Source organism: Armigeres subalbatus, chromosome 1, assembly GCF_024139115.2.
Source record: "Armigeres subalbatus isolate Guangzhou_Male chromosome 1, GZ_Asu_2, whole genome shotgun sequence".
Lineage (NCBI taxonomy): Eukaryota > Metazoa > Arthropoda > Insecta > Diptera > Culicidae > Armigeres > Armigeres subalbatus.
In genome coordinates this window covers 109,192,216-109,204,834 of record NC_085139.1, presented here as the reverse complement: position 1 = coordinate 109,204,834, position 12,619 = coordinate 109,192,216, and the positions used below count along the sequence as shown (strand labels likewise).

Genomic DNA, 12,619 nt, shown 5'->3' with positions numbered 1-12,619 from the left:
TCTTAATCCAAATCAAAATCCAATCCAAATCCAATCCAAATCCAATCCAAATCCAATCCAAATCCAATCCAAATCCAATCCAAATCCAATCCAAATCCAATCCAAATCCAATCCAAATCCAAATCCTATCCAAATCCAATTCAAATCAAAATCAAATCCAAATCCGATCCAAATACAAGCCAAATCCAAGCCAAATCCAATCCAAAGCCAATCCAAAGCCAATCCAAATCATATCCAAATCCTATCCAAATCCAATCCAATCCAAATCCAATCCAAATCCAATCCAATCCAAACGCAATCTTAATCCAAAGGAAACCAATCCAAACCAATCCAAATCCAATCCAAACCAAGCCAAATCCAATCCAAACCAATCCAAACCAATCCAAACCAATCCAAACCAATCCAAACCAATCCAAACCAATCCAAACCAATCCAAACCAATCCAAATCCAAACCAATCAAACCAAACCAATCCAAACCAATTCAAATTCAATCCAAACCAATCCAAACCAACAAAAATCCAAATCTAATCCAAACCAATCCAAACCAATCCAAACCAATCCAAACCATCTGAACCAATCCAAAGCCCTCCAAATACAATCCAAATTGAGTCCAAACCAAACCAACCAAACCAAACCAAATCCAAACCAATCCAAACCAATCCAAACCAATCCAAACCAATCCACATCCAATCCAAACCAATCCAAACCAATCCAAACCAACCAAACCAATCCAAACCAATCCAAATCCAATCCAAACCAATCCAAACCAATCCAAACCAATCCAAACCAATCCAAACCAATCCAAACCAATCCAAACCAATCCAAACCAGTCCAAACCAACCAAACCAATCCAAACCAATCCAAACCAATCCAAACCAATCCAAACCAATCCAAACCAATCCAAACCAATCCAAACCAATCCAAACCAATCCAAACCAGTCCAAACCAGTCCAAACCAATCCAAACCAATCCAAACCAACCAAACCAATCCAAACCAACCAAACCAATCCAAACCAATCCAAACCAATCCAAACCAATCCAAACCAATCCAAACCAATCCAAACCAATCCAAATCTAATCCAACCAATCCAAACCAGTCCAAACCAATCCAAATCCAATCCAAACCAAACCAAACCAATCCAAAGACACCAAAACCAATCTAAACCATTCCAAACCAATCCAAACCAATCCAAACCAATCTAAACCAATCCAAACCAATCCAAACCAATCCAAACCAATCCAAACCAACCAAACCAATCCAAACCAAATCCCATCCAAATCCCATCCAAACCAATCCAAATCAAAATCAAACCAACCGATCCAAATACAAGCCAAACCAAGCCAAACCAATCCAAATCCAATCCAATGCCAAACCAAATCATATCCAAATCCCATCCAAACCAATCCAATTAAAACCAATCCAATCCAAATCCAATCCAAATCCAATCCAAATCCAAATGCAATCTTAATCCAAATCAAAATCCAATCCAAATCCAATCCAAACCAATCCAACCAATCCAAACCAAGCCAAACCAATCCAAACCAATCCAACCAATCCAAACCAATCCAAACCAATCCAAACCAATCCAAACCAATCCAACCAATCCAAACCAATCCAATCCAAACCAATCCAAACCAAACCAACCAAACCAATCCAAACCAATCCAAACCAATAAAATCCAAATCTAATCCAAACCAATCCAAACCAATCCAAACCAATCCAAACCATCTGAACCAATCCAAAGCCCTCCAAACACAATCCAAACTGAGTCCAAACCAACCAACCAAACCAAACCAAACCAAACCAATCCAAACCAATCCAAACCAATCCAAACCAATCCACATCCAATCCAAACCAATCCAAACCAATCCAAACCAATCCAAACCAATCCAAACCAATCCAAACCAATCCAAACCAATCCAAACCAATCCAAACCAATCCAAACCAATCCAAACCAATCCAAACCAATCCAAACCAACCAAACCAACCAAACCAATCCAAACCAACCAAACCAATCCAAACCAATCCAAACCAACCAAACCAATCCAAACCAACCAAACCAATCCAAACCAATCCAAACCAATCCAAACCAATCCAAACCAATCCAAACCAATCCAACCAACCAACCAAACCAATCCAAACCAATCCAAATCCAATCCAAACCAATCCAAACCAACCAAACCAACCAAACCAATCCAAACCAATCCAAACCAACCAAACCAACCAAACCAATCCAAACCAATCCAAACCAATCCAAACCAACCAAACCAACCAAACCAACCAAACCAACCAAACCAACCAACCAAATCCAACCAATCCAAATCCAATCCAAACCAACCAAACCAATCCAAACCAACCAAACCAATCCAAACCAATCCAAACCAATCCAACCAATCCAAACCAACCAAACCAATCCAAACCAATCCAAACCAATCCAAACCAATCCAAACCAATCCAAACCAATCCAAACCAACCAAACCAATCCAAACCAATCCAAACCAATCCAAACCAATCCAAACCAATCCAAACCAATCCAAACCAATCCAAACCAATCCAAACCAATCCAACCAACCAACCAACCAATCCAAACCAACCAAACCAATCCAAATCTAATCCATTTTAATCCAACCAATCCGAATCCAGTTCGAATCCATTTTAAACCAACCAAACCATTCCAACCAATCAAACCAATCCAACCCAAATCTTGTCAAACCAAACCAAACCAAAAAATCCGATCCAAACCAATCCAAACCAATCCAAACCAATCCAAATCCAATCCCAAACCAATCCAAACCAATCCAAACCAATCCAAACCAATCCAAACCAACCAAACCAACCAAACCAAACCAAACCAATCCAAACCAACCAAACCAATCCAAACCAATCCAAACCAATCCAAACCAATCCAAACCAACCAAACCAATCCAAACCAATCCAAACCAACCAAACCAATCCAAACCAACCAAACCAACCAAACCAATCCAAACCAACCAAACCAATCCAAACCAATCCAAACCAATCCAAACCAATCCAAACCAACCAAACCAATCCAAACCAATCCAAACCAATCCAAACCAATCCAAACCAACCAAACCAATCCAAACCAACCAAACCAATCCAAACCAACCAAACCAATCCCAAACCAATCCAAACCAACCAAACCAATCCAAACCAATCCAAACCAATCCAAACCAATCCAAACCAATCCAAACCAATCCAAACCAATCCAAACCAATCCAAACCAATCCAAACCAAACCAAACCAACCAACCAACCAAACCAATCCAACCAATCCAAACCAATCCAAACCAATCCAAACCAATCCAACCAACCAAACCAATCCAAACCAATCCAAACCAACCAAACCAATCCAAACCAACCAAACCAATCCAAACCAACCAAACCAATCCAAACCAATCCAAACCAACCAAACCAATCCAATCCAACCAACCAACCAATCCAAATCCAAACCAACCAATCCAACCAATCCAAACCAACCAAACCAATCCAAACCAATCCAAACCAATCCAAATCCAATCCAAATCCAATCCAAACCAATCCAAACCAATCCAAACCAATCCAAACCAATCCAACCAACCAAACCAATCCAAACCAATCCAAACCAATCCAAACCAACCAAACCAATCCAAACCAATCCAAACCAATCCAAACCAATCCAAACCAATCCAAACCAATCCAAACCAATCCAAACCAACCAAACCAATCCAAACCAATCCAAACCAACCAAACCAATCCAAATCCAATCCAAACCAATCCAAATCCAATCCAAACCAATCCAAACCAATCCAAACCAATCCAAACCAACCAAACCAATCCAAACCAATCCAAACCAATCCAAACCAATCCAAACCAACCAACCAATCCAACCAATCCAAACCAATCCAAACCAATCCAAACCAATCCAAACCAATCCAAACCAACCAAACCAATCCAAACCAATCCAAACCAATCCAAACCAACCAAACCAATCCAAACCAATCCAAACCAATCCAAACCAATCCAAACCAATCCAAACCAATCCAAACCAATCCAAACCAATCCAAACCAATCCAAACCAATCCAAACCAATCCAAACCAATCCAAATCCAATCCAAACCAATCCAAACCAATCCAAACCAATCCAACCAACCAACCAATCCAAACCAATCCAAACCAATCCAAACCAATCCAAACCAATCCAAACCAACCAAACCAATCCAAACCAATCCAAACCAATCCAAACCAATCCAAACCAATCCAAACCAATCCAAACCAACCAAACCAATCCAAACCAATCCAAACCAATCCAAACCAATCCAAACCAATCCAAACCAATCCAAACCAATCCAAACCAATCCAAACCAATCCAAACCAACCAAACCAATCCAAACCAATCCAAACCAATCCAAACCAACCAAACCAACCAAACCAATCCAAACCAATCCAAACCAATCCAAACCAATCCAAATCCAATCCAAACCAATCCAAACCAATCCAAACCAATCCAAACCAACCAAACCAATCCAAACCAATCCAAACCAATCCAAACCAATCCAAACCAATCCAAACCAATCCAAACCAATCCAAACCAATCCAAACCAATCCAAACCAACCAAACCAATCCAAACCAACCAAACCAATCCAAACCAATCCAAACCAATCCAAACCAACCAAACCAACCAAACCAATCCAAACCAACCAAACCAATCCAAACCAATCCAAACCAATCCAAACCAATCCAAACCAACCAAACCAATCCAAACCAATCCAAACCAATCCAAACCAATCCAAACCAATCCAAACCAATCCAAACCAATCCAAACCAATCCAAACCAATCCAAACCAACCAAACCAACCAAACCAATCCAAACCAATCCAAACCAATCCAAACCAATCCAAACCAATCCAAACCAATCCAAACCAATCCAAACCAACCAAACCAATCCAAACCAATCCAAACCAATCCAAACCAATCCAAACCAATCCAAACCAACCAAACCAATCCAAACCAATCCAAACCAATCCAAACCAACCAAACCAATCCAAACCAATCCAACCAATCCAACCAACCAAACCAATCCAAACCAATCCAAACCAATCCAAACCAATCCAAACCAATCCAAACCAATCCAAACCAATCCAAACCAATCCAAACCAATCCAAACCAATCCAAACCAATCCAAATCCAATCCAAACCAATCCAACCAACCAAACCAACCAAACCAATCCAAACCAATCCAAACCAATCCAAACCAATCCAAACCAATCCAACCAAACCAATCCAAATCCAATCCAAACCAACCAAACCAATCCAAACCAATCCAAACCAATCCAAACCAATCCAAACCAATCCAAACCAATCCAAACCAACCAAACCAATCCAAACCAATCCAAACCAACCAAACCAATCCAAACCAATCCAAACCAATCCAAACCAATCCAAACCAATCCAAACCAATCCAAACCAATCCAAACCAATCCAAACCAATCCAAACCAACCAAACCAATCCAAACCAATCCAAACCAATCCAAACCAATCCAAACCAAACCAACCAAACCAATCCAAACCAACCAAACCAATCCAAACCAATCCAAACCAATCCAAACCAATCCAAACCAATCCAAACCAATCCAAACCAATCCAAACCAACCAAACCAATCCAAACCAATCCAAACCAACCAAACCAATCCAAACCAACCAAACCAATCCAAACCAACCAAACCAATCCAAACCAATCCAAACCAATCCAAACCAATCCAAACCAATCCAAACCAATCCAAACCAATCCAAACCAATCCAAACCAATCCAAACCAACCAAACCAACCAAACCAATCCAAACCAATCCAAACCAATCCAAACCAATCCAAACCAATCCAAACCAACCAAACCAATCCAAACCAATCCAAACCAATCCAAACCAATCCAAACCAATCCAAACCAATCCAAACCAACCAAACCAATCCAAACCAATCCAAACCAATCCAACCAATCCAAACCAATCCAAACCAATCCAAACCAATCCAAACCAATCCAAACCAATCCAAACCAACCAAACCAATCCAAACCAATCCAAACCAATCCAAACCAATCCAAACCAATCCAAACCAATCCAAACCAATCCAAACCAATCCAAACCAATCCAACCAACCAACCAAACCAATCCAAACCAATCCAAACCAATCCAAACCAACCAAACCAATCCAAACCAATCCAAACCAACCAAACCAATCCAAACCAATCCAAACCAATCCAAACCAATCCAAACCAATCCAAACCAATCCAAACCAACCAAACCAATCCAAACCAACCAAACCAATCCAAACCAACCAAACCAATCCAAACCAATCCAAACCAATCCAAACCAATCCAAACCAATCCAAACCAATCCAAACCAATCCAAATCCAATCCAAACCAATCCAAACCAATCCAAACCAATCCAAACCAATCCAAACCAATCCAAACCAATCCAAACCAATCCAAACCAATCCAAACCAATCCAAACCAATCCAAACCAATCCAAACCAATCCAAACCAACCAAACCAACCAAACCAATCCAAACCAATCCAAACCAATCCAAACCAACCAAACCAATCAATCCAAACCAATCCAAACCAATCCAAACCAACCAAACCAATCCAAACCAATCCAAACCAATCCAAACCAATCCAAACCAATCCAAACCAATCCAAACCAATCCAAACCAATCCAAACCAATCCAAACCAACCAAACCAATCCAAACCAATCCAAACCAATCCAAACCAATCCAAACCAATCCAAACCAATCCAACCAACCAAATCCAATCCAACCAATCCAAACCAATCCAAACCAATCCAAACCAATCCAAACCAATCCAAACCAATCCAAACCAATCCAAACCAATCCAAACCAATCCAAACCAATCCAAACCAATCCAAACCAATCCAAACCAATCCAAACCAATCCAAACCAATCCAAACCAATCCAAACCAATCCCAAACCAATCCAAACCAATCCAAACCAATCCAAACCAATCCAAACCAATCCAAACCAACCAAACCAATCCAAACCAATCCAAACCAATCCAAACCAACCAAACCAACCAAACCAATCCAAACCAACCAAACCAATCCAAACCAATCCCAAACCAATCCAAACCAATCCAAACCAACCAAACCAATCCAAACCAATCCAAACCAATCCAAACCAATCCAAACCAATCCAAACCAATCCAAACCAATCCAAACCAATCCAAACCAATCCAAACCAACCAAACCAATCCAAACCAATCCAACCAACCAATCCAAACCAACCAAACCAATCCAAACCAATCCAAACCAACCAAACCAACCAAACCAATCCAAACCAATCCAAACCAATCCAAACCAACCAAACCAATCCAAACCAATCCAAACCAATCCAAACCAATCCAAACCAACCAAACCAATCCAAACCAATCCAAACCAATCCAAACCAACCAAACCAATCCAAACCAATCCAAACCAACCAAACCAACCAAACCAATCCAAACCAATCCAAACCAATCCAAACCAATCCAAACCAATCCAAACCAACCAAACCAATCCAACCAACCAAACCAATCCAAACCAATCCAAACCAATCCAAACCAATCCAAACCAATCCAAACCAATCCAACCAACCAAACCAATCCAAACCAATCCAAACCAATCCAAACCAATCCAACCAACCAACCAAACCAATCCAACCAATCCAAACCAACCAAACCAATCCAAATCCAATCCAAATCCAATTTAAATCTAATCCATTTTTAATCCAAATCCGATCCGAATCCAGTTCGAATCAATTTTAAATCCAATCCAAATCCAATCCAAATCCAATCAAAATCCAATTCAACCCAAATCTTGTCAAAATCCAAACCAAATCCAAATAAAATCCGATCCAAATCCAATTCCAACCAATTCCAAATCCAATTTTAATCCAATTCCGTTCCACATTAATTTCAATTATAATCCATAGTCAAATACAAATCAAATTCAAGTCAATTACAATGCTACCTGATTACAAGAAAATAATATTAAATAAAAATTTAATCTGGCTAAAAAATTATCCTTTTAAAATGTGATATCTTCATACCTCCGTGGCGATATTCCTTTCTTTTTATTTAGTTGAGACAATTATATAAAATACTGAGCAATGTTTCAAAACAAATTTTTTCCTTCCTCTTTCAGGTGAACGTGAAATACGAAGACCTGCCCAACTTTCTGAAGGTGGCAGAAGCGCTGCAGGTTAAGGGCTTGCATGGCGAGGTAAGTCATCGCTACGCGCTCATTGAAGTCTTTCGATTTTAATTTATCCTTCCCTTCCGACCACAGAGCACCAACGACGCCGAGGAGCGCGACTATCAGCAACAGCAGCAGCAGCACGCCCTACGTCTTCAAGAGCAGCAGCGTCTCTATCAACAGCAGCAGCAGCAGAACATGGTACAGCATCAGCAAAGCTTGGCTCAGCAGCGACAGCAACTGATACAGGCGGCCCAACAGCAAGCGCAAGCTGTGGCACACGCCCAGCAACAGCAGGCCGTGCAACAAGCTCAACAAGCTGCGGCCGCTGCAGCTGCCGCTCAGCAACAGCAACAGTTAGTTAGCCGAAACAGTTTCAAGGAACTGATGAAGGCCAAGCACGCTGCCGCTGCTGCCGTACTGAACGAAGACTACCTGAACAACAATGCCAAAAGTATGAACAACAACAACAACAACAGCTCCCACGTAAACAATGCCAACCTCAACAACAACATCAGCTCCATGAACAACAACAATCTCGCACAGTTCGGCGTCCACCAGATCAACCCCTCGAAGAAGATGCTTGACAGTCAAAAGTATCAAAAGTACTACTCGAAACGGAAGCTGGTCCAACAGTACGAACAGGAAATGCGAGCGGAAAAAAGAAAACTTGGCATCGAAGACGTAATCCAGGCAGCGGCAGCGGCGAAGGCTCTGAACCTACGGCTAAACAACGGCGGCATGACCAGTCCAGTCAGCGTGGTCGCTCCCTCAACGCCCACTCCGAATCCACCGGAAACGCCAACCAATGGGCACTCGAGTGGCACCGACGAAGAACAACCCCCGCTCATACAGAACATCAAATCGGAACCGAACTACGATGAGGACGAAGGCATGGAAGTGGACAACGACAACAACTTGGCATCGAACAACAACAACAACCACAGCATCAACAATAACAACAACCACGAGGACGACTACTACAGCCAGCGCGATTCGGTCATCGGGAAGTCCATGAAGCATTCCATCCTGGAGCCAAATATAGTATTAAAGCAGAGCGACGAGTGTCTCAGCTCATCCAACAATAACAACAACAACAACAGCAACCAGACGGGTAGTCTCAACTTGTGCAAGAATGTTAGTTAGGGCAGCAGTGCGTCCGGTTGGTATGGGACCGGCATGGCAACGGCGGCAACAGCTACAACGGTGTGGCGTGAGTGGGAATGAGTGCTCGGGCGGGATGAGTGGCTGACGGTTGGATGAGCGAAAGGAGTAACGCACCCTCATACGCAAAGGACGGGAGAAAAAGTGTAGTAATATTTATATTTATTTATTTTGTTGATTTTGTTAGGTTAGTAGACAGTATCGGAAGAAACCTTTGTACATAGGTTATTAGTTTTTTCGGTCGGTATAATTCTCAATACTTTCATCACATTTGGCGTCACGTAAGTTATTTTGATATCATCGACATCTTCGGGTCGGATTTGTTTTCGAGCTGTTTAGATTCGCAGCCGACAGGAATTTTGCACTGAGAGCAAAAGAGACTAGCGCTGTTCGAAAAGTTTCTTGTGACTTTCTTTCTTTCTCCGGAGGTACAGACAAGGAATATATTTAATTTATGCGATTTGTTTCCTGGGTTATCCCAACCGGGTATCCTCAGATATTGTTTATTTTTATTTTTGTATTTTTGTTAGTGGTTTTCGTTGCGAAAAAAAAAACAGGAAAATCAAATTGTCCATAAACTAATTTTGTTTTAATCATAAACAGTAGTAGGTTTAAGGTGAATGTTCGTGTGGTTGTATAAATGTTAGGTTATGGTGTGTGCGAGAAAAGAGATGACGAAAGAGAAGCAGAAGCGGGAAAAGTGTAAATCAGAAATTGATCTGCGGAAACGATTGATTTTTCTCACCTGATTATTTGTGATCTATGTTCGTTACGAGTAGTTAAAGAAGATGCTGGGCGTCGTTTGACCGGTTTGCTTGTCAGCGATCCTGAAATTATGGAAAATCCCGTCGAAAATGGCGACTCAAAATAACACAATTGAAACGAAAATATATAAAATTAACGGTATATAAAAGCTCAGGTCATTACTAATCTAGTTCTTGTTGCTTTGAAAGATGGTTTATTAGCGAAATTGTTTGACATGCACGCGTAGAAATCATTTTGTTGGTTATTGAAAAGTTCTATTTAGTCTTAAATTGTTTGGAACGCTGTCCAGCGGCTTCAAAATCTGCAGAGTAACTTAAGTTTTGATAAGGACTATCAAATGTACGAAATCCATCCAACTATTACTCACCCAACACACGTATTTTGGCTTATTTTGAGAACATCACATAGCTGACTTTGGTTTTGACACTTCAAACAGAAGCAGAATGATCCTGCCAGTAAAAAATAAAAAATAGTGAAGATCAAGATGGAGGAACAAAAATTTACGTACCAACTGCCAACTAACGCAAGAACGGTGGCATCTATTGTGCAATTAACCCCATTTAAATGTCGTTGTGAAGATAACAAATCAAACACAAAATTAACTCTAACCTAACTGACTAATCAATGCGATGGAAATTTAAAAATGCATGAATCGATGTTTACAAACATATTGTCTATGCAGCCTACTGGGATGCAATTATACGGAACTGTTATTTTTTCTTAGGTTTTTTGTTAGTTTCGTTTCGCAATTAATATTAGTTGTTAGAATTCATTAGGAGTTTCCTTTCTTCGGGTTTATTTATTTATTGATCTTATCTTCTTCGATCCTTCTCTTGTTTTACCTAAAGGTGTCTGAATGGTCTTCTTCCTTTTTAACTCCCGACATGTTTTCACACGTTTCTCTGGTGTAAGACAAAGTTCTTAGATTTTAGTAACATTTTTGTTTTCGTTACAAAAATTAGCCGAAAAGAGATGCAACACAATTCATATACATATACATATAGCAAAATGAGTGTAATTTAAACGTTGCTTAATGTAAGGAAGTAATAGATAAATAATAGACTTACATCCACAAACACAGAAAATAATATAATGCGAAACTGTGGAAACAAAATTATACTTATATGAGTGTTAGGTTTTTATAGAAATATTGATATTTACAATACAGAAGAAAAGAAACAAATCAGACATGTGAATTACAATAAAGTAGCATCGTTCACGCGATGGCAAAAAGACTCATACAAAGGAAAATCTTCAAAACGATACACACACACATACTTTACCTGAACAGAAGATAAGAGAAACTTGCAAGACGCGAAAAAGGACAACTAAATTATACTAAGTATACACTGTAAGGGAATCTAAAACGATACAATAATTATAGGAAACATTCATGCGAACTCAACAGAAAGAAAATGAGTTACTAAGCGGAAGTAAATTATACCTAACTAACATAAAACAACAAAAAACAACTATTTATGTCCATGTGTAATAGATATGTGCAAATGCATAACAAATAACATAAACAATACATTACAAAGCAAACAAAATGCTATAATTGTGCATGGGCGACCGCAGCAGCTGCAGCGGCGCCCGCAAAAGCCGAGAAAATATATTTCTATATTTGTATTGTGTAGCGTTCAGAACGCAGAGTTGTTAAACAAGCGACAAGACAAATACAGCGCAATTTACAGCAAATTCAAAACACCTCCCGACGTGCAAGCACACAGACACACACACATACATTATCCCGATCGCCAGAATCCCAGTGATGATCATCAGTGGACGTCCATTGAGGCGTCCGATTGTGCCGAACTGTGAGCGGGATATTATTACTCATAGAACATAGGAACACCTTAAAGCTAGCGAAGCCTAATGACGGCTGGTTGCCACCCGTACGAACAATAGAAAACGCAGATGAAATACAATACATAGGTAGCCGAAAAAAAAACAAACAAACTCAATAACATAAACAATAAACCAGCTGAAGAAAAAGACGGATGTGTGTTAACACGAAGAACAGCATATACGATTTTTCGCTTGTTTTTGTAGTTTACAATGCTTTATGTTGGAATTACGGAACGGAGGAAAATTTACTGCAAGCCCACACACAAAACCCATAACACATACAAGAAACGTAAACAATGTTTAGACGAGATTTTTTTTGTTATATTTTATAAAATTGAAGATTATTATAAATATATATTCTATATAATAATAAATACCAGTCGATGTGAGTTTTGTCTGCTGAAAACCGAAATGAAAGAATGAAACTTACTTTTCCTTTGCCGTTAAATTGATAGCTCACATTGCGGGATCCCCTGTATTACCCGCATAATCCCAAACCATAGCGGAACATCCTAACATTTACGCTGTAATGATTTTCATGGGTATTTTTACCTCATGCAACAGTTAAACAATATAGCTAGCCGATGCCATCTTAAAA

General features: G+C 39.9%; 1 protein-coding gene across 4 annotated transcripts in view; it reads left to right on the top strand.

Annotated features, from left to right (window-relative positions):
- The window catches only part of LOC134204809 (probable serine/threonine-protein kinase DDB_G0267686), a 333,973-nt gene extending 321,573 nt beyond the window's left edge, over window positions 1–12,400 (top strand). For all 4 annotated transcript variants that reach the window (XM_062679623.1, XM_062679615.1, XM_062679610.1 and 1 more), the window contains 2 exons: window positions 8,194–8,271; window positions 8,338–12,400. In XM_062679623.1, the coding sequence (XP_062535607.1) occupies window positions 8,194–8,271; window positions 8,338–9,390 (1,131 nt within the window). In that variant the 3' untranslated portion in view covers window positions 9,391–12,400. The remainder of the gene's footprint in view (window positions 1–8,193; window positions 8,272–8,337) is intronic.
- Window positions 12,401–12,619: the final 219 nt, after the last annotated feature.